This window comes from Plectrocnemia conspersa, unplaced genomic scaffold (assembly GCF_051122295.1).
Source record: "Plectrocnemia conspersa isolate PC_06_02 unplaced genomic scaffold, ASM5112229v1 ptg000001l, whole genome shotgun sequence".
Taxonomy (NCBI): Eukaryota; Metazoa; Arthropoda; class Insecta; order Trichoptera; family Polycentropodidae; genus Plectrocnemia; species Plectrocnemia conspersa.
Genome location: NW_028277165.1, coordinates 5,740,071 through 5,763,566, shown reverse-complemented (window position 1 = coordinate 5,763,566; position 23,496 = coordinate 5,740,071). Strand labels below are relative to the sequence as shown.

General features: G+C 28.3%; 2 protein-coding genes across 3 annotated transcripts in view; one reads left to right on the top strand and one right to left on the bottom strand.

Annotated features, from left to right (window-relative positions):
* The window catches only part of LOC148238552 (lachesin-like), a 296,914-nt gene that overhangs the window by 71,194 nt on the left and 202,224 nt on the right, over positions 1-23,496 (bottom strand). The window lies entirely within an intron of this gene.
* On the top strand, positions 10,821-11,982 carry LOC148238553 (caspase-3-like). The gene is made up of 4 exons (XM_088190721.1): positions 10,821-11,017; positions 11,096-11,274; positions 11,403-11,508; positions 11,569-11,982. Exons 1-4 carry the CDS (start codon positions 10,846-10,848, stop codon positions 11,745-11,747), a joined length of 636 nt encoding a protein of 211 aa, XP_088046847.1. The 5' UTR covers positions 10,821-10,845; the 3' UTR covers positions 11,748-11,982.

Below are 23,496 nucleotides of genomic sequence, written 5' to 3'. Positions count from 1 at the left end.
AGATTTATCTACTTATAGAACTTACTGTATTTTACTTAAAAAATTACATAATCTTCATATTATTATGATAAATAAAAGTACTGTTAATTTTTAACCTTTTATTTAAATCAGGATTTAAGAAAGAAAATGCTAAGAAAAATTTTCATCAGAAATTTTTAACGAATTTTACTTAAATTACACATAATCTATTGCTTTTTTTTATTTTTTTCTGTCAAAAATTATTGCAGGTGTTTATTCTCTACAATGTTACAATAATTTTGTACTTCCTAAAAATATTTTTTATCATATTGTAGCTAATCACAAAATTGTAAATATAAAATGGTTATAAACCAGTAACATATATTGTAAATAACAGTTTGTCAAATTAATTATTGTCTCAAAATAAGTTAATTTTTCAGGAAAATTTTAATAGATTTTTTTTTTGTAGTTTTGAATTTCTTTGTTAAGCGTTTACCAATGTTTTGTTATGTATGGCATTTTTTTATATACAAGTACTCTAATTTATTTATTTATTATATAAATTATTACAAAACAAACCTCACCTTACTACAAACTCATGCCCTACAAGGCCCTGTGTGGCAGAAACATTTTTTTCTTAAAATTCTTGTTCCCGAATCAGGAAAACAAGGCGTAGGTGTCGTAAACAAAGAGCGTAGGTCCAGACACGCGCCTTATAGATCATAATCTTTATAACCGGGTTGCGGGAATCGGCGGAGTAAGCAAATTTCCCGAAAGACGTATCGTAATATTTTCCATTTGTCTCGACCCATAAATCGGCGGGGGCCGCGTCGAAAATGGCCGCCCTTAACGACCGCCGCCCTGCGGTACTGCACACGACCCTTCGCCTCGTTTCGACCCTGATGTGTATCGGGTATTGTGGTTTATCTATATGAATAAGCATATAGAAATTTGTTTATGAAAAATTGTGATTGTGACTATATTTTTACATATTTTTTAATATTTCATTCTACAATAAATAAAATGTTTTATGAATCACCTTGTAATATTTTAACCAATATAGCTATTTTTTTAATACTTTTTAATTTAAAAAAATCGGAAAAAGCAACTGCATCAAAATATTTTAGTATTTTATATAAGAATATTTAATGAATATTAATTTATTACAATTATTCAGAATGAAGTGAATTTTGTTGAGACTGTTCTGAAGTATATAATTAGAAATAAACTATTAAATATGATGGACTGTAGCAATATCTGGAATTTACAAAGCAAGAATAGTTTTTTTCTGCTGAGGCCACTATTTCTTCGAAATAATAAAGCTATAGCTAAAATAACCAAACGTCCATTTTTTTAGTAGTTTTTAATTACAATGAGTGTGTAATGAAGCATAGAAATATGTTCTTAAAGTTTTCCTAAGGAATTGCTTTACTGTTTATTTTAATATGCATAAAAATGCTGACTTTTATTTACAAGAAAACAGTTCCTGTCTTTGCATTGTTTTATTTGATATTTCATATGCTGAGAGATTGTGAAGTTGCCGCAAGACACTTTTCAGTATCTTTGAATTATTATATGTATGTATGTATATTAAATAAGTTCAGAATAGTGTTATCTGTAAGATCTACAATAGTTTGATAATCCAAAATCTACGGGTTTAAGTCTCGAAGGCAAACTCATATTTTTATTTTTTAAAATGCGTTTTTATTAAAAATCTGATTGCAACTGTGACGACCACACACAGATGCCCACATTTGAAAGGGTCTTATTCTACATACTTTCGTTAATTTACTGTGACCAAAATTATCATCCATCGTACAAGGAAACAGTACAAGCGTATAGGATGTACCACACAAAATCCCTCGTTCGACTAGAAAGTGTTCTTACTGTAAATATTTTCTGATATAATAAATCATCGAATCTACAAGATTACCGTTGCAATCCAATACGACCTTGGACAATGCCCATCAAGCGAATGTCGCTGTTCTAAGAAACGAGTACATCTATCGGCTGGATAATCGCTGCATGAGTGTGATTAGTCAGCAAGCTTTGCAGCTTTAAATACTTGAGTCTGGACTCCGATGAGGAGAAGGCAGTCACAAACAAACCGCGGAAAATATACTGCCAAGGGCGCTCACATCCTGAGAAGGATTCCTCCGTACGAGTACTACAGTAGCAGAGAGGTATCATCCTCGGCTATACTGTCACTGCCATGCCACCTACAACACCTTTGTGGACCTCCTACGAACATCATCTCAGCGCCAGCTTCTCCGCCACCACTCGAAGAAAACTTCTCGCCATTTATCGTTTGTCGCAATTATAATATAATCTAATACAACGATAACTAAATTCCATTAAGTATCTCACTGGATAAGAAGTCACACCCCCTAGGGTTTAGAAACCTTAAACAACTAGAAAAAATATGCCATTCAGCTAGTTGTATGACATATACATATTATTTAATTGAATAAAAGAAGGGGTTTGGCGTTAAAAAATGTATATTTTAAATATCTATGCTAAATAGTATCCATGTCTAAAAAAAGCCATGCCGGTATGTTTCTGAATCTTAAGCTATTTTGAAATAATTTCAGCAATTCGATTGACCGGATCAAAAAACAAATTGACTATCAGATATTTTTTGAAGTAGTCTTATTCAAATAAGACGCTTAAAGATTCGATTTAATATTCGTCTGAAATAATTATCGTATTTTTATATCGGAAAAACTGTGGCAGTTTTTTAAACGAAAAAAAGCAATGGTTAAACTACCATTAAATAATTTAGCTAAAAAAACAATATTTTATATACTGCTCTAGAGAACTTTATAACTTACATATGTAATGTTTATCAAATAGCATATGTTTATTTAGAGAACCTTTAAAAGGATTGTCTTGTGAAAATTTTCCGATTTGAAGGATTTTTTCTTAGTCCAGGCGATTTTTTTTACTAGAAATTTATATTTTTCTTGAACAATATTGAAATATATTTCCATATTAATTTTGTTTAGAAATACGTCTTCGACGCTTATGCCTTATTGTCTTAAGGCTAAATTTTCCGGATATCCCGTAAAATCTGTAACGGCGTCCTTTATTAGACCACAGCCCATAAGTGGCGCACATAATTCAATTGCGGCATTAAAATAACGAATATATATATTATGGTCGAACGCAACTCCATTTAAAGTCCCATTATGCGCTTGCGTATATTATACATTAAAAAAAAGAAAGGCAATAAATTGTGCAAAGTTTTGGAAGCATAAGGCTCGACTGAAGCTGATTCATGTGGTGTATTTTAAAAATCATAAAATAATTATCTTATTAAATTAAGTTTATGAATATCATTATTGTTTTATTTGTGCGAAAAATATTTCACAATATAAAACAAATATTCATCTCCGCATATCTTAATTTAAGATAATAGTTTTGGCAGATTGAACCTATTTTAATATCTGTTGACTTTAACATACGTGTTTTTAAGATCATTATCTTGCTTGTTATAGTCAATATATAAAGCATTTTTTTATTCAAATTTCGCAGCACATTTTCGTAACAAAACCTCGCAAAAAATCAAAGTTATGCCATCTAAGAAGTTTTTGCTACTTTTTTCACTTAGATAGAACTTAATATTTTAACAAAGTGTAACCACAGAAAAGCTGAAAATAAATTTTATTGAAATAAGGTAAAAAAATTAATGATGGATAAAAATATGTCTTGGTTGTGAAACATACGTATATGACAGTCAAAGTGTTTCGTACAGTAAAGGACCAAGAGTACTACTTGAACTAATTAACAAGGTAGTAGTTAGCGTCTGAAATTGGACAAAACACCAAAATTACAAATACAAATTATATTAATTAAAAGTATTAATTAAAATTAACGAACCAGTGATAAACGGCGCACAGATCGCTTAATTGACAGTTCAATATTACACACATAATCGAGTTCCGACTGCGCGGTTAAAATAATCGAACGCTCCGCGAATTAATTCGCGGAATGAACACATATATGGTATGTTCACAATATAGTACATTGAACATGGCAAAATTAAATACGGATAGCGAATTAACCGAGATTGTTGAGGGAAACTCGCTCTTGCCGCTTCGGCTTTCGCCAATGAAGAAAAACCCGACATAAATTTTCGCCGGCGTTACTAACTCTAGAAGTTAATGGACTGTTGCGTCCATTAACTAAAGGTTAAGCCCTTACTGGGTTAGAGCTCTAATCTCGTATTTCACGTTTTCTTTGCTCGCTTATATCGGAGGAAAAATGTTGTAATTAATATGGAAACGCTGGAAATACCTCCGAATGCTGAGATACGCGCATCGTCACGACTTTCTTGCCTTAAATTTATTAATGAAATTTTAATTTATTACTTAATAAGTTAATTTATTCTAGTAAATAATAGTTAATTTATGTTTGTGTCTGCGGTAATAAATTAAAATGCGCTCAATTATAAATAAAAATATAAATGTACAAAAAACACTTATGTGTCAATTTTATGAATAACTTTTGACAACTTTTAAGTTTTAGAATCACGTTTTTTTTTAATATTTTAGCAATTTTTTTCAAGGGGTTTTTTACTAGCAACGCAAGACTAACATTGTCAAATGTATTCTTAAAATCTGATTTTTTTAATTATAACAGTAGATTACAACACTGCAATTAGTCTATTTTTTAATATAGAATTTGCCACGCTTTTAATGAGTAAGTATGACTTTTCTGCTTTTACAAAGATCAGGAGTGATGACGTCCTGAGAATCAAATCAAAACTACATATTAGAGGAGCAATGTGACTGATTTTATAACTCTTTAATTAAATAGGTAATCTAATCATCTCCAGAAAAACCTAACTTTATTTAACTTTTTAAGGCCGTATTAAAAATTTAAGCACTCAGTTTAATTTATTGTCAGCACTGAAAAGCAAATACAAGAAAAAGGAAGCGACTTAGATAAAAGCGATAATGATTCATCGAAAGCAGTATGGACATATTGCGCAAAATTGTCATCAATATAAGTTCAATACTTTTAGCGTCAAAAAATATTGACTAGTTAGTAAAAAAAGTCTTACTTCAGAATACAAATCTGTTTTAGAGAAAATTTATGCAATTTAAAACAATAAGAAAGGTGCCTTAATGTGTTTTTGTGATATCAATTTTTTTATTGTTTCAATCTTATCATTTTTGTTTCATTTTATAATAAATGTATGATACATAAATATTTGATAATCTTTTCACTTTTTTTGATAAAAAAGATAAATTAATAATAAAACACTGAATATGTTTTTTTTATCGGTACAAATTAAAAAATCTAGATCACCTATATTGCTTAGTAAGATTAAATTAAATTTATTTATATATGGGTCATAATAAAATATAAGAAAAAAATGCAAGAGCACTAAAAAACAAAAGTACCAATTTCGCAAATGAGCTGATTCGTTAGATGTAAATAAACGAGTTTGCGTTTCACTCAAGAGCCTTTTCTCGCAAACGTAAAAGCGCCGTCGCGAGCTTTCCTTCGAAACGAGACCACGAAGTTTCCGAAAAAATAAAAGCACAGGAAAAAAGCACGAGAGTGATACAAGATAGGGAAAAAATGAAGAAAACTTGCCTCAGTCTTGCGCGCGTGGCAATAATGCCTCAACATTATAATCCGCATGTGTGCAGAAAGCACCAAATGAAATTTCCGTTATTGGATTTTGTAAATAAGTACAAGGCATCACACACAAGGTGACATTTATGACGGGGCCATTTGAGATACACAGGATTTTTTAAATAGCCAGAAATAAAAGAATACAAACGATATTATTCATTTATTTTTTATTAGTGTTTTACAAATGAATATTATTAGTAATTTAAATATAGTTTAAATATACAAATAAAATATTGATAATAAAAAAATACAATTTTATAAATAAACTAAAAAATATATATTTTACTGATTAGATAAGTTTAATAATATGATAATCAGACTAAATTCAGAGTAATGATTCAATTTTTATCTATTTTCTTAAAATTTTAGAGATAATGTATAATAGATATCATAATCAAAGCGTTTAATTGAGTCTTTCAATAAATATTGCATACTTTTCGTATTTAATAAAAATCAAACTATAATTACTAAATATTTTAGAATCATATAGTACATATATTTCAAAGTTGATTTGTTGACTTGATAAGCTACACATTAAAAACTAATTATAAAATTACATTATACCTAATATAAATTTAAAAAATTTTAATAGGCACAATTTTGTAATATAATATTAGTATAAAGTACCTTGAAATTTTTATTTGCTTACTTAACTTGAAATATTAATTTTGGGAAAAGGTATATAATCGAAAAAATAAAGCTATTATAATATATAACCCATACCTTCATAAAATATGCGAATGCGCTGACTCAAAGTTTTTGTCAGGAATCTATTGAAATGCTATTATATATTTAACCGAGTATCAAAACTGACATTATTGTGTTTAAAAATAAAATATCAGCAATAATATACAATTGTTTATATAGATTATTTATGTCAATTTTGATCATACTACAATACATGTCGGTCTCTCACTGTCGAGAGGTACCGCAGCCTGTAAGTGTGCAACCTTATGGGTTTTAAACACTATTTGAGATTATGCTGTTTTTGATTAGTCTTTAGAATTAACTTATTTTATTTTAATTTAATATTTTTTTGTTTATATATTTTATGGTAATATAATTTTCACGCAGAGCGTTTTAATTTTAAAACTATCCTCTATCTTAGAACTATTATATATATATATATATATATATATATATATATTTTATTTTTTTAGATTAAATTAAGACTATCGTGGCCTAACAGGTTACCCCAATGCGCCACGAAAACAAATTTTAAATTTATAAAACATAAAAAAACGTATATATATACATAAATAAACCAATACTTAAACATAACAAAAAATTATAAAATATTAAAATTAAATGATACAAACAGGATCAGATCCTCGTAGCTAACATTAAATAAGTAAATATGTAATTCCAGCGTATTAAGGAGCCGGATGGCCACAGCTATAAGCGAGTCGGCAAGTGCGGATGTCCTAGCCCTAACGGCCATCAAAAAAGGTCGCGATCGTGATTCTCGAAAATGTTCCGGAACCCAAAACTGGAATTCCTCCTAAATTGGATTGTCGACAACACCTTTTAGTAATTTAAAAAAATGCTTAGCGACATACAGCTTTCTGCGAGAACTCAGCGAATCTTATCCAAACGCTCCTAAAAGAAAGGCGCCAGGATATAATACGGATAATAACCAAAATATGGTTATATAAACTCAGAAATTAATTGCATTTTTACAAACAGAAAAAATGCCGGAAATTGCATTTATAAAAATAATAACTTTAATACCGAACACTTTATATAACTAATAAATTAGTGTAGATAAAAGTAGTTTAGGGTGTGGCTATTAATATTTTTGAACTGACATTAAAAAATCATTATAAAAAAGCATATTATAGTAAATATTATTTTAAAACAAAAAATATTTAATAATAATAGCTTTGGCATTGTTGCTTCATTTTTTTTGTGAAGCATTTTTATTATTTATTTTGGAATAAGTATTTTTAATAATTATTTGTTTGGTCATGTTATAATGTTTTTTTTTTTAATAATAAAATAGCTACTAGAGATTTCTGAATTACTAAAGCAAATATTTATATATTTAAATCATATATTAAATTATGTAAAAACATGTTCATATGAACGTTATTGAAAAAAAAGTTATTGCTCCTTTTTTAATAATTCGTGAATCTTTTAAAATGTTGTAAATAGTAAGGATTCATCTGACTTAAGATTGCTATGTACTAAATTTGTATGTTAAAAATAATAGAACACGTATAGGAAGATTCCAATGGGTATCTTCTAACGTTATATTATTTTTTTCCTTATTTTTAAAAACTAAAGGAAAGAGAAATAACGGCTACAAAATTCACTTACTATCAATTCATAGATTGCGTAATAAAGGAGAAAAAAATGTATACAAAATATTTTAGAAATAATATTATAATAGATAATAATAATAATAAAACTTTTTTTGGGCACAAATTGGTGAGTAGATATAGAGATTATTTGATCTCACTTCCCCTGTTCATAGATTCCCATTGCTCAGATGCAGATACAAATCACATCAGCATGCGTCCCAGAGGTCCATTACGGCTCCGCTGGTAAAAAAAACAAAATCCTCTAGATATTTTTCCGGTGTGGCCATCCAATTTTCTCGTGCATTATGAGAAGATGCATTATCGCACAGATGTGACAACCCCTACCAGCACGTCTCGTAAATCAAACCTTGTTGGTGCCACCCTCTGTACGAATACAAGTTTTATGTGACAAGGCGAGGTGTCTGCCACCTTCAACCCCTTCAACCTTATTTATATACGGGCATAACTAACGCGATGGTACCTTTGTTCTGACGGAGCTATTTTTGCGGCACACTTTCCCCGAATTCGTTTCGGAGAGAAACAGGGGATGTAAGGTAATGCATTTCGGTACTGTTATATGCCCCATGAATGAAGAAGTTGATAAACTGATTACTTACGTGGCTACGGGACTGAGGACAAACTACGTTTATGATTTATATTTTATCATGTTTCTGACGTACTTTGTGACTAATAAAACTAACGTTATCGCATTTATTGATGTTATATAAATACTATTACTTAATTGTTTCATATTATTATTTTTTATTTATAAAATTAAATAATGTTATAGAAATAAAGCTAAGCAAACTATTGACATTTCTATTTTTTAAGATCTCAGCGCATTTTAACGTCATAGAACCCTAGCATCTCTTTTTAGTTAAACCTCTTTCAAAGCTATTGGTTAATAACTTTATCTGTGATCAGAGTTTTGCTTGCTCACTTGTTAAATCATTTTTTTTACTTCGAAACAAGTTGGCCACATAATTAATCAGCTGTTTTAATTTTAGCAGAGAAAAACAGGTAATATATTGTAAGTATTATCATCGCACAGCTACTAATATTTATTAATAAAATCAATAATCGTCGTATAGTGTAAGATATAGAAAAAGCTTTAGACATAATATGACATGACCGTTTTATTCACAAACTAATAAAATACTGCTACACTTAATACGCTCATACCTTAAAACTGTAAGCTATGTTTTTACACTAAATAATAAACACGTGATATTTCATAAAATTCCATCTGGAATTTTATTAAAAGTTTGCTAAGAAAAATTGAAAAGAACTTGATCAACAATAAATGTATGAACGCTGGCGGTACAGATATTTAACAATTAATTACAGTCTTAAACCAATTGCAATTGAATTAATATATAATAATTCACATTACGGTTTTAAAAATGATATTTAATATAAAAATCGCGCGAACTTTAAAAATAAAAAGCAATCCATACAAATAATTAATTAAACCAATTTTAACATATGCTTGCTCGGTGTGGAGTAACTATAATCATCTAATTATACTATAATATATAATATTTTTCAATGCTGTTTCAAAATCAATACACAAGCAAATAATAATATGTATTAAAAATGGTAACATGATTGAGCGATTTATCGTTTATTCTTCTCAATTAATAGATAAGGATTTTATATCGCTATCATTTTTAAGAAAATAATTTTATTAAAATAAAACAGCAACGGTAGTGATTTTATTAGTACTTAAATATTTTTCAAAATGTATGTATATATATAAATACATTTTTTGTGAATAAGGTAAATGCAATCATAATTATAAAAAAAAATGTTTTACGTTTTATTTAATTGTATTAATCTGTACAGTCCGTTTAAGATATGAACGCTCATCGTCACAGTATTGATGAGAAAATATATTAGGGTGACCATGTGAAACTACAAGTGCAATTAATTTTTACTTTTTTAATTTAATTTGTTGAGGAAAGTGTAAAATATCACTTTCTTAATTATTTTGTTTATTTATATACATATTTAACTCAAAAACATGAGAGTAGTTTTGGTATCACTCTCCAGCTTAAATATCTGTTCAATATAATATTTTTTTAAATACTAATAGAATATTACAAGAATTGTTTTATTGATTACAAAATACCACAACATGACAATAATTTTTAATAAAAATATAACACATTATTATTTTTAATTCAATTTTTAACGTATGGGCACCCTACACTTGAAACAGCCCTGATTTAGTATTGGTAACGTTCTCCTATCAGTGTAAACAAATTCGCGGAAAACTGTGTATGTATGCATGAAAAATTAATAAAAAAATTCACTTACGCAAACACAATAACTGATAAAATGTTTGTCACATACATGTAAATCTTATCTTTGATAATATATAATTAAATATGAATTTATTATTTTATCATTACAGTGGCATCGATTTACATTGCAACATGTCTACTAATATTCATTGGGATCAACTTAATGAGTAAGTACATAATTATAAAATTGTTTTATTATAGAGATATTTATTTCATAAGAAACCACAAAAAGTTTTTAGTTATATAAATTGGATATTGTATCACAAGATTGCCTTTATCACTTATTATCAATTATATGGACATTTTAATTTTATTTATAGCAAACCTGTATTAAATACAAACAATTTATATTTTAACTGTCAACAATATAATATCAATATTATTAATTGGTTAACTGTCTATATCTTTAAATATTGTTTTTTCTTGATATAATAACATAATAATTAATAATAATTAATTCAAACGCTAAAATATATTTTTTATTTTGAGGAGTAATTGTTTAGTTTCTCGACCAATTTAAAAAAAAAGTAAATTGATTTTGGGACTACTTAATATTAAACAAATTTTTTGCCAGCTAACTATATTTTTTGTGTTATTTTAGATTAATTCAATGTAATTACAATAACACAAAAATGGGAATCGTGCATGTGTTTAACTACACAACTTTTCTTGGAGATCCAAATGTTGACGCATTCAATGATCAGGATGTTGACAAGATACGATCAACATTTGATCAGTTTAAAGTTAACGTGCATGTTCATTATAATTTTACTTTGGAAGCTACAACGGCAAAAATTCAAGAGTGTGAGAAAAAAACATTAAATAAAATTAATAATTATTTTATACTAAACATCAACACTAATTTAAAATTTATTATTGTAGTAGCTAAATTGAATATGTCAGATTTAAGTTATCTGGCTATCATCATATTATCCCGTGGAATGAAGGATCGAAATATCAGAACTTATAATGGAAACTATTCAATGGAACGTCTTATATGGGAGTTTGAAACTAAGCAACGCGAAGGATTAAAAGGCATACCAAAATTATTTTTCATCAAGGTATTTTTTTTGTAAAAATATGTGCATTTAAATAACATGACGGTTGGTATTTTAATTTAAAAATAGGTTGCATTTTTAAAATAGTACAAGTGTAATTAATTTTATTTTTTTATTTAATATTTGAACAGTTAAGGAAATCGGAAATTGAAGATGACGGACAAGATGATGAGCATACAATTAAAATATGTTTACCGAGCGATTTAGATAATATTGTAGTGCTTAGCAGACAGGAAGGTAATGTTGGTTAAATGTAAATAACAATAGAATATTTAACTAATTTGTACTACAATATAGGTTCTATAGCTCCACTGCGCACAAATTCTTGGATTCAAGTATTGTGTAAGGTATTAGAAGAAAAATGCGATGAATGGGATCTTATGGAAATCCTCACTTACATAAACCATAATTCGCCAGACAAAAAAATTTACATTTCATCTACACTGCCGAAGCGTTTGTACTTTGCACGTTGGTAATATTGTTCTTATAATGATAATAATAGCACAATAACCACATATATGACTGACTACTGACTTAAAAGACATAGGTTCGAATCCCATATGGACTCTAGTGTTTCCCAATTTTTATTGTGTCTGGGAGATCGGAACCAGTAATAACTATTATATATAATTATGATTCCGATCGATCATCATAGATTATGTTTACCACAGGGTTTGGGTTTGGTTAAGGGTTTAAAGGGTTTAATATTATAATTATTAAATATTACAGAAAATATCTATTCTGTATTGATTAAATATATAAGGGTTTAAATGGTTTCATTATATAATTGTTAAATATAATTTATATTTATATTTTTTGCTTTCGTTTATATAATCAAAAAAATATTCTGTATTATATATAATTGTCTATTTAACTAATAAAATACAATATATGTATTTTAATTCAACTTTCAATTAAAATATCACATATTTTATTTTTTGTAAAATATACAATAAAAATAAAACCAAAATATTTGTAGTATTTATTTCATTAAATGTTAAAAACCACATTAAAATTATTACTACTTTACAGTAATATTAATGATTGACAGAAATTTATAGTGTGAAAATATATATTTAAATCTATGGATAAAAAAAACAATATTTTAAAAATTGCTACCACACAGTTAAATCCACCATAAGTGTATGTTTTTTATAATAATCATTAAACATTTAAAAAAGTATATATTTCGAAAAGTTTAACAGTCAGCAGAAAAGACACATTATTCTAATAACATAAAAGTAAAATATTAAGATTTTATTTGTCACTGATCTGACTTTGATATTGCACTGTTCTATATTGTTAATATTGCTCTGCAGATCCATTATTTTATTATGTTCAAGTGATGTTATATAAAGACTTATATAACATAACTTAGAAAAAACTATTTTAACTGAAAAATCGAAGAGCCTTAATACAGGATCTTTCAGTTGGTAATATTAGTTTAAAATTAAGGAGAATTTATCTAACTGTATAAAATATATTGCTTCAAGAATTGTATGTCAAAATTATGTTTACGATTCTTACGTTTTTTATCTTTATTAAATTAAAGGCGAGATAATTTGATTAATTATCTTATCAATTTAGGTGACGAGAGAAGCAAGCGGCGAAGGAACAAGATGAAATGCTCAACCAAAAAAACGCGAAGGGACAAATAAAGACGAAATAGGATCGGCATGCGGCTAAAAGCCTGAGCAAAAAATGAAATCTTAGGTTTGGGTTTTAACGAAAGCTTTTTGGAGGACGGAAAGCTCCGCGGCGAAGAAAGAGAGAATATAGAAAAGGTTTCTTTCTTTTGCAAAGACGATCGTTATAGTTTCGCATATTGCGAATCTCCATTAAATTCACGGCTTTTTAAACAGCTCTCTGAGTCTTAGTCATAAAGTTGCAGATAAGAATATTAAAATTTTAGTGCTACCCCTCCGGCGATAATATGTGTATGTAAACTGCTTGTATAGAGTGTCTCAAAAATATACTATTATTTTTAAATTTAAATATCAATAATAAATGTAATAGTAAATATTTTTTGATTTATAATATTTTGCCTGGTAGTATTTTTACTAAGCCAAAGTATTTTTACGTAAAGTAAATTAGTGTAATAAAATTTAAGATTACATAAAATTATTCAGCAAAAAAAATTATTGTATGGTTTTTTTAACCTTGTGGATTTATGTCAACAATAACAAGTTTACAAAATACTGCTTGGCTTCACAAATTTTATTAACATACTATAATAATCATATAGATCTAAAAATTAAATTATAATAAAAATTTGCAAATCTATATATAATATTTTGTAACTCTGGTAATTTTTTGATGGCAGAAGAACAGAAAAAAATCTATAAACTTATATTATGACTTTGTTTAAAAGACATAACAAAGCCTTTACTCTTTCAAAAAGATTTATAATTATGGAATTGAAAAGATTATATTTTTAGTTTATCGATATTTTGAATTAAGTCAAAACTAAATTTTGCGCCTAAGAATATATTTATATGTATTCTAAAAGTTACAATTACAAAATTAAAAGATTTAGGTTTATCACCAAGTGGGACATATTTATGTGGTATTGTTGATAATATAAATATTCATATATTATATATGGTTTATTTATATACATTTGTATTAAATTAAATTCTAATATTATAAATAATAAATTACATTTTTTTAAATTCGATTAAAATGACTTAAAAGTGTAACTGTTATTGCTTTTTTAAATAATTTTATATAAAAAAATATGTTTCAAAATCACTTGATAAATAAATCAGTACATTAGAAGAATCGTCGACAATAAATAAAACATTGGATTGCCACAATAAGCAAATTTGCTATAATTAATCTGAGAATGAAGACTTCAAATTTTCAACACTAAATGATATTATAAAGTACCATTGCAATAGCATTTTTTGCGTATTTAAATTAGGTTAAACTCTAATGTAACGAAAGGTGAAAAAAGTATTTGTTATCTGACATCGTTTATAAAAATATTATTCTATATTTGTTTTAGTATTTCGTAGTATGTTATCAAAGACGATCAATTTTTTATAAAAGATTTTGTTTACTTATAAGAAATCTGACCTTAAATTATTTTATAAGTACTTTCAACGCGTCATAATGGTCCTTATACATAAGTTGTTGAAAAATTTTATACTCATATATACTTTATAATTTTTTGAGGAATCTAAGAATGCAATTCTTATATTTTTTATACACACAAAATGTTGTAAAAAACAAGTAAACGAAAAGTAAAATAATTATGCACAAAAAGGTTGTTTTGCTTGCACTACACTCTCTGGAAGTTGTCCGAACCGAAGTTCAACTGGAAGTCGGTCGAGGTCACCGACTTCCGAGTAGCGGCCACAAAGCCACAAATTTCATATGCCGTCCGGACGGGAGCGTGAATGACGTCCGCGCTGCGGCTGCTGACATGTACAGCTAGCATATTTGCGCACGATCGAAAAATGTGCCAAATAATCGCAATTTTTAAATTGTCATATTATTAAAATTACGCTATTGATAATTATAAAAGTTTGTGTGGGCACTCACTAATACAATATCAGTGAAAACTTTTCGGTGGTAAATATTCAATTTACGCAAAATCTTCTCGGCTTTTGCAAAATGACATAAGGCATAAAAATGATACTTCAGAATACTAACACCACATTTGTGACTATCCTAGAATTTGTCGCCATCGATTCTAAATAAGAATTCGTTATGGTGTGAGATTTATATAAACCGATCTAGAAAAATACATAAGGATATTCGAAAAGATTTTTTTTAACAAAATCAAGTACCACTAATTATTTTTTAATTATTTAATTTTATATGAAAAATCTGTTAGAGCAATATACTATCAAAAATATAAATAATCCCTTTTGGTTCCCTAAAATATTCAAAGATGTCAGTAAGAGTCTGTTCAAGTACCCGATAAGCATGTGGTATAACTTGACCACGTGATCACGATGCAGCGCTCGACATGCGTGTTAACCATAGGACGCCTACGCGCATACTGAAATTGAACCGAGCTACTCGTTCTATCTCAGTTTGCGAAAAACCATATCATTATCTCTCTCACTCTCGTCACTTAACGGAGAAGTATCTCACCGTTCGCGCTCGAAAGAGCAGCTCTGACTTCTGTCCTTTTTTCGACAATGTTCGCTCAATGTAGCGCTCGAAGCTGACCAAGTCGACCTTAATTACCCCCACTTTACCTCCCGTTCTCGGTAACCTCGGAGAACCTCCGAGAGATTTTAGAGCGGTCAGAACCGAACTCGACCGAATTAACCCACTATATTCTCCGTCCTTGGCCAATCATGGCCTACTTCCAGAGAGTGTAGTGCAGGCATTTTACTAGTCATTATAAATAGTTAACGGGATGGATCTTTTAACAAGTAAGTAGTCCGTAAAATTGTGGTATTAAGTATTTTTTTTATTTAGCGAGTGGATTATTTACTTTCTATAATATTTTAAATAGTCGTTTGAATGACCTCAGAATTATTGACCCCCAACATTATTTTAATGCCATATTTTATATAATACATATCCGATGTTGTTAGAGTCTGATGCAGATTTTATACATAAAATTTTCATATGTGTTCCGTGGAAAACTCCCGATGGAAAATTTCTCTAGCATACACATTTGTAATGATGCATAATTTTTGAACCAGCTCAAGCGAGGCGCAATCTCATTAAATTGCACACATAATAATAGTAATATATTGTTATGCGATATTGAGCTTACAAAATATCGACGCCATTCATACAATGCAATGCAATGTAAAATTGTAATGCATTCAAATTCTTAATATTTTACGAGTAATATTGAAATTTAATACCCTTTTTAAAATTTTATGGCAGTGTTTCAAAAAAATATTATATGACGTTTATAATTATATGTATAACTATTTGAACTGATGCAGTTATTTTGTATTATTTGTGGATAATCATATTAAAATTTAAATAAATTGACTACTTGAGAAAATAAACTATTTTCTAAACTTATAATTATGTAACAATATATATTTGTATGTGTTGATTGTATTCCTATTGTAACGCAAGTTTATCGATTGCAAAACGCCTATAAAAACATATATATAGTCAAACCTAAACCAAAAGCCATCGATACGAGATTGATGCGTCATTATTTTTCGACTTTCGCACCGAAAGCTGAATCCATAAATAAAACTCTCCACAAAAACACGCAAAACCGAGATTGCTCAGCGAGAAATCGCTTTACATAGGTATACGTCAACAATTTTTTGATAAGAGCTAGCGCCCATATGGTTTAAAATGGTCCACCGGTTAAGCTCTCGGCTTAAATCCAATACACATTATTTGACAGGGCATACAAATAGTTTGATTAATTTGAAATATATTTATATATATAAAGGTGTTTACGCTTAACTGAAAAAATTCGTGTACTGGATGGCTAAGAAGGTTTTGATATTATTCAAAAGTTTACATATAGCAATATTTTAAACGTCAAAGTTTACGAGTGTATAACGGGACCGTTAATTTTTTTAACTTTTAACCGAAAAGCGTCGTCGCTCGTTACGGGAAAATGCGACATGTTGCCCGGTGCTCAAGGTGAAGACGTATTCGTTGTGGTTTGAGCTTTTAACTACACAGACAAATGTTGCCTTTGAATACGACTGCAAGTACATGATGTTATGGGGCAGGGTGTGCAAAATTTAAATAAAAACGGTGACCTACATATTTCAATGTAAACTTTACTTTAAATTTAAAAAAACTTACTGAGAATTAGCATCAGTAAGTTATCTTTAACAATAACTATTGTAATGTAATATTAAATATGCAATAAATTTTAATATTTATTATATTTTAAATTCTTACCCTTCTATGAACAGTTAACATTTGTGACGTTCAATTATAGTTGTCAAAGCTTACCTGCAACAAAAATTGAGCAATTAGAATGTTTTATTAAAGTCTATATACTATTACATGTTACTATTATACATTACATAAGTTAATCCAACGAGTTACATCTGAATAACATTACTAATGATGAGAACATGTCTTTTAGATAAACTACAAACTCAATGTACAAAAATGATCATCATATTATTATTTATGAGGTTGTATAGTTTTTTAACCATTTTACAATAATAAGCAAATAAAACATATATATTTTAAATTTTTGATTAAAAATTTAATTAAGTTAAAACAAATATAAAATATATTTTTTTGTAACAACTATATTATATTTTGTTAATTTAAATATTAAATATTTATAATCATTTAAAATGTTTACAAAAATATATTTGGTGTTAAAAATGTATAATTTTCAATCTTTTGCCCTTATACGATTTGAGAACATTTATTTACTTAGGATGACATAAAATATTTTTTTTTCTTATGAAACAATACTACTACTGAACTTTTGTAAAAAAAAATTCCCTTCAACTAAAAATAAATTTGTAATTATGGTTTTAATATTTCTACTATTGTTTACGTAAACGAATCAGTCAAATCCTTTTCACTGATATAAGCATTGAAAAATAGCTTATATTAACCCTTTGAACGCGGAAATCGACTACAGTGGCCCAATTGATTTTTTTTATCTTTTTACGCAAAAATCATTAAGAAAAAATGCTTTTCAAAAAAAACTTTTTTTTTTGTGAATAAACATAAAATATTTTAAATAAATAAAAATTAAAAAATCAGAACATAAAAATACAGTATCATGGTAAAATTTGCATTTTTCAAAAAAATAACAATTAAATATTATTTTTGATTAACGCGTCCAAAGGGTTAAGGAGTATATTTAAAATGTTAAGCTAAAACAACGATATTATGTCGAATTTCTTAACATTAATTGAATATGCGACGTGAATAACGTTGTAAGTCTTAAATTCGTAAACAGTAAAATTTACAGGAGGTGAAAAATTAATTTACGGATTTACATACGTTCATTTTTATTTTTATAATTATATATTTTACAATTTATTCATCAGAAAGTTTTTTTATACTTAACTAGTGTCTATATAACACGATATTGGATTTTGTCAAGAATGAACATTTTCAATTGTGGAATAACGTAAATTATGATGTTGTACCGTTGTTCCACTGTATGACAGAAAGTACCTATGGATTATTTATAACGTTTGTCGAAAACTTATCTACTTATACATATTTTTTTAAATTAAATATGATAGTGGTCTTTTAAAAATATTTTATACAAAAAACGACAAAAAATATTCAAAAACGATAACAAAAATTTTAAAACAACGAATTAGAAATTAAAAACGGTACATTTTTTATATTAAAAAAAATCATTTGCCAAAGAATTTGATGCTTACTCTAAATTGAATGGAATTTTCTTGTTTACTTTTAAAGAAAGCCAAACATTTTTTTGTAAAGATGCATATTTATCATATTGTAAGTAGTCGAAAAATGTATTAAATAAATCTAAAATTATTTTTTCCCTACTATATACAATTTTTGATCAAAAAATGATTTTTTATATTATTATTTTAATAGTAATACTCAAAGTATTCTATTACTTATTATTTAAAAATCAATTTTTAGGAAATAATAATTAATTTAGTGCCAATATGTCATTGACAAACATAAAAGTTTTTGTTTAATATGATAAATGAAATAAAAATAATTTCAACTTCACATAAATATATATGAACATATTGCATTTTTTTATTAAATGCACATCGGATTTATTAGTAAGAATAAACTTAATCCGAAATACGTGTGCCGGTTTATTTTTCGCTCAAAAAAAAACACACCCCCGGATTTTCCGGATGGCTTATATCGCAAATGAAAATTCCGTACGCTCTTCATACACTGACCCGCGTTTCCATTCACATCATCGACGTTAATTTAATCAAGGAGAGGAATATTTACCAAACACTCTTTTATATTACATTCTCCATATACACACATACCGTCTGCAAATTTGATCCTTAAAAGTTTCACATTCAACGAACGCTATAATGCGATGATATGATGGTATCAATTCGTATCATCTCGAGTCGGGAACAGCAACGAGTTAAGAACGTCTCATAAATCCTCGACGTATTTAATATGTCCGTGCCGTAAAGTTTCCCTCCTGGCATATTGTAGTCGTTAAATCCTTAACGTCTTAAGAAATTTTAACATGGCCATTAAAGGAAATTAACTAACCACTCGTGTGTGCCATTGAAAATTTTACCACACATACCGAGCGACGCAAAACGACGCCTTTGTGTATTACAATGTCGCACGATTATTATTATGTAATTGTTGTAATTAAACGTTTTATATTGATAATTAAAAAAAATATTAGTAAATATATTTAAACTTATAAAAAGATTCACATTAAATCATTAAGTCCATTGTTATTAATATGTAACCTAGGTAAAAATTAGAGGTGTTATTTAATAGTTGTGCAGAAGATTCGTAGCACAAACATGAAAATGTTATTAAAATTGAAATCTATGGAGAAATATAAAAAACTATTTTTTACTTTTTAATCCATATTTGTTTAATTATATATAGTTTTATTCAAAAATAAGTTGATTAATTAAATAACAATTACATATTATTTTTCATAGGTACGTATTTTTTTTCATATCAAATAATATGTATTATATGTTATAGCTATCATAATATATTTTCAATTAAAATCAAACTATAATTTTTATTTAACAAAGATTATATAAATACACTTTGCTATATAAAATTCATTTCTTTTAAAACCTTTGGTATTTATCGTTGTTAACTTTTAAGAGAAACTTTTCTGATCAATTTTCACGTTACACTCGGATAATTGAGCACGACGTTTCTAGTGGAAAAACTTAATTACAGACAAGTTTATCTAAAACTTCAGCTACAGTGTCAGACTTAAGAATTTATTACTGTGTGAAATAACAATATGTTATAATCGAAAATTTAAATTTTAAAATGGTTGAATCTCTGGAGACTCATAAAAATATAGTGAATTTCGACTAAAATTTATGTGGTTATTATATACTTTTCAACTTTATTATGTGTGCAATTTTTATTAATACTACTTATGTTCCTATCATCTCGAATTGTCTCTGTCAGTTTCGTATCGAATCGTTTGATAGTATGATAATGTTGCAAAGAGTATCATATTTTTTACTTTTGATTCGAGACAGCTCTGTCGAATCACAGACACAGATGTTGGTGGACGAATTGCATCAATTGCAATATCACACCTTGAAGTGAAACTTTCTATGATCATTAATGCAATGGATAGATGACAATAGTGGTTTTTATGCAGGTTAGAAGCATTGTCTATTACTTTACGAACAAAAGTGTAGTTTTTTTGTTGCTCTAAAGTGGTTAGGGCGATGAATGTGCTAGCAGGTAGATGGTCTATGAAATCTCTAATTATTATGCAATATCTTTAATTGTTAAGCTTTTACTGGCGAGCTAATATATACATTTAATATTTTGCGTTTTACATATTTATATTCAAACAATATATTATTTTTATGAAATCGTTATTAGAGATAGGCAAGAAGTTTTGCCGATGAATTGTCGAAAACAGACGCAATCCGATTTTTCGGGGAAAAAATGTGTCGATATAGTGTTAATATAAGTTTTTACGACAGAAATGTCAGAACGCATAAAAAATTAAAGAAGCGTCTAAAAATAAACACTTTTCGTTAGTTTGGCATTAGCGTCAAAAACTATATGAAATACCATTGCAATGTTTGTTTTGCTAGGGATCGTATATAAATGGCAGATAGAATAAAATTATTTATATGTAAATTGCAACGATTAAGTCCCACGAACATGTCTCCGTTAAACTTCCACCATCGACCTGTACGGAGAAAAGTGCTTTCGTGTGTACAGCCATTCGGTTGTCATCTAAATCTCCCTGCAGTTTACACCTCGGTACAAAGTGGCAACGATAAAGATGTACCGCATATCCACGAAAAAGGAGATGAACGCGAAGGCTACGTGTGTGTGGGTGTATATAGACGTAGGTGTCGTAGACCCCACACTATTGACCCCCTGTATAGTAACGTAGCGTCGTCTACGACGCAGATATTCAATATTCAACGTGTAACGCTCTCTACAGCTTTAAGCTTGTCGCGTGTTACGATTCAATTGCTAGAACTTAAAGTGAAAATAACTTAAATTGTAAACATGGTAAATGTGTAAAAGTTAAGTGAGCCGTTAATGTTTACAAAGAAAATAAAAAAACAGCCGCGAATTAATTATTATGTAACAATTATATATAATTTATTAATGAAATAATACGATGTTGCAAAATTTATAAAAAAGGGTAATAATAATATATATACAATATCTAACTTAACCTGACAGGCGTGAGCCCAATATGTTACAACGGACAAATCTGTACCAACTGAGTAAGTCAATCGTGACATTTATATTATTAATTTTTAATTATTATGTGCCATACAATTTATAATTAATAATACCGCATTTTATTAAATAAATATTCGAGTACCGCTGCAGAGGCTCGATCCCGCAACCTCAGAGTTACTAGTCTGAGGCGTTACAGATTCTATTCCGTCCTTAAAAATTTAACAAAAAATATTTAAGAACGATAAAATTTTTTTAGAAAACAACGAATTAGAAATTAAGAACGTTACATTGTTTTATATTAAATAAAATTTTATTTGCTGATAGATATTTTTTATATTTTAAAGAAATTGTTTAAAATCGCTCATATAACGTTATTTAATCAAAAGATTTTCGCGTCGCATATTCGATTATTAAAGTGAAACCGTAAAGTCGATATTTACTTTTATAGTTAAAATATTTTATTAAAAATGTTTTTTATGGAAGCTGTAGTAATTGAATTTATTTTACAAATCTGCCCTAGTATGAAGCGCTGTTCGGTATTAAGTTCGTTGACGTTTTCTTTTTATCAGCGAAGCTTGAAATTCGCTTAAAAGCTCACACGGCTAGGTGGAGCGCCGTCAAAAGGGTATCGTCAACAAAAATGCCAAGCTACTAAATTTCCGTTTTGCATCCTATATGCTTTAAATTTTAACATTTTTTTTTTAGGAGAGAAAATATACATTGCATAGACATTTTAGATCTAAAATACAATGTCCACGATAAATTCTATATATAAGGTGTAAATATTGAGCATTCGAGTAACATGTTAATTTAATATTTTATCATGAAAAGCTAGTTTGGTTAGATTTAAATGGCTTCGGAGTTTTTATAAAATATGTATTTTTATTCATTCGCAGAAAAAGCATAGTCAATTGACGTAATTCTTGTTAAAATACACCCATACCTCGCTATACGGCCGCTCTTTATACGGCCTTTCGCTACAATGGCCCTCTTCAATTAAAGCACGTTTTCGATTAACGGCCTAAAATGTTTCGCTATAACGGCAAAAAAACTTTTTTTCGATGTCGATTTTTTAAAAAATTAAAAAATAGATTTAATTTGCATAATTTTAAAATGAAAGGTGAAGCAGCTAGCGCCGATGAGGCCGCATCTAAGGAATATCCCAACATTTTAAAGGGAATTATTGAAAGAGGTGGTTATAAACCTGAACAAGTGTTTAACGTAAACGAAACACGGCTTTATTGGAAGCGAATGCCTGATTGCACATACATTTCAAAAACCTAAAAATCTGCGCTTGGTTATAAGGTGTCTAAAGAACGATTAACTTTGCTACTTGGTGCAAATGCCGCGGGTGATTTTAAGCTAAAACCACTTTTAATATATTTGTCCGAAAATCCAAGGCCTCTTAAAGGACTAAATAAAAATCAATTACCCGTCATATGGAGATCCAACAAGAAAGCTTGGATGACTAAAGCTACTTTAGAGGATTGGTTCAAAAATCACTTTTGCACAGAAGTGAAAAAATATTTGCGAGACAATAACTTAAACAACAAGGCTTTGCTAATTTTGGATAATGCACCAGGGCATCCTACTAATTTATCCGAACTATCTGAAGATGACATGATTGAGTACCTTCCGAAAAATACAACAGCTCTGATCCAACCATATTACCTACGCTGAACTTTCCGACAACTTATAAGGGAAACCGATTCTCTTTAAAACAATTAATTAATTTAAAACAATAAATTCTTCAATTAAAACATTTTGGAAAAACTATAACATCAAGGATGCTGTTGACAGCATCAGTGAATCATGGAAGAAATTAAAATTAACAACAATGAACCATGTTTGGAAAAAATATGGCCAGAATGTGTAAAAAGTACTGATGCAGAAGTTAATTGCCTTCCT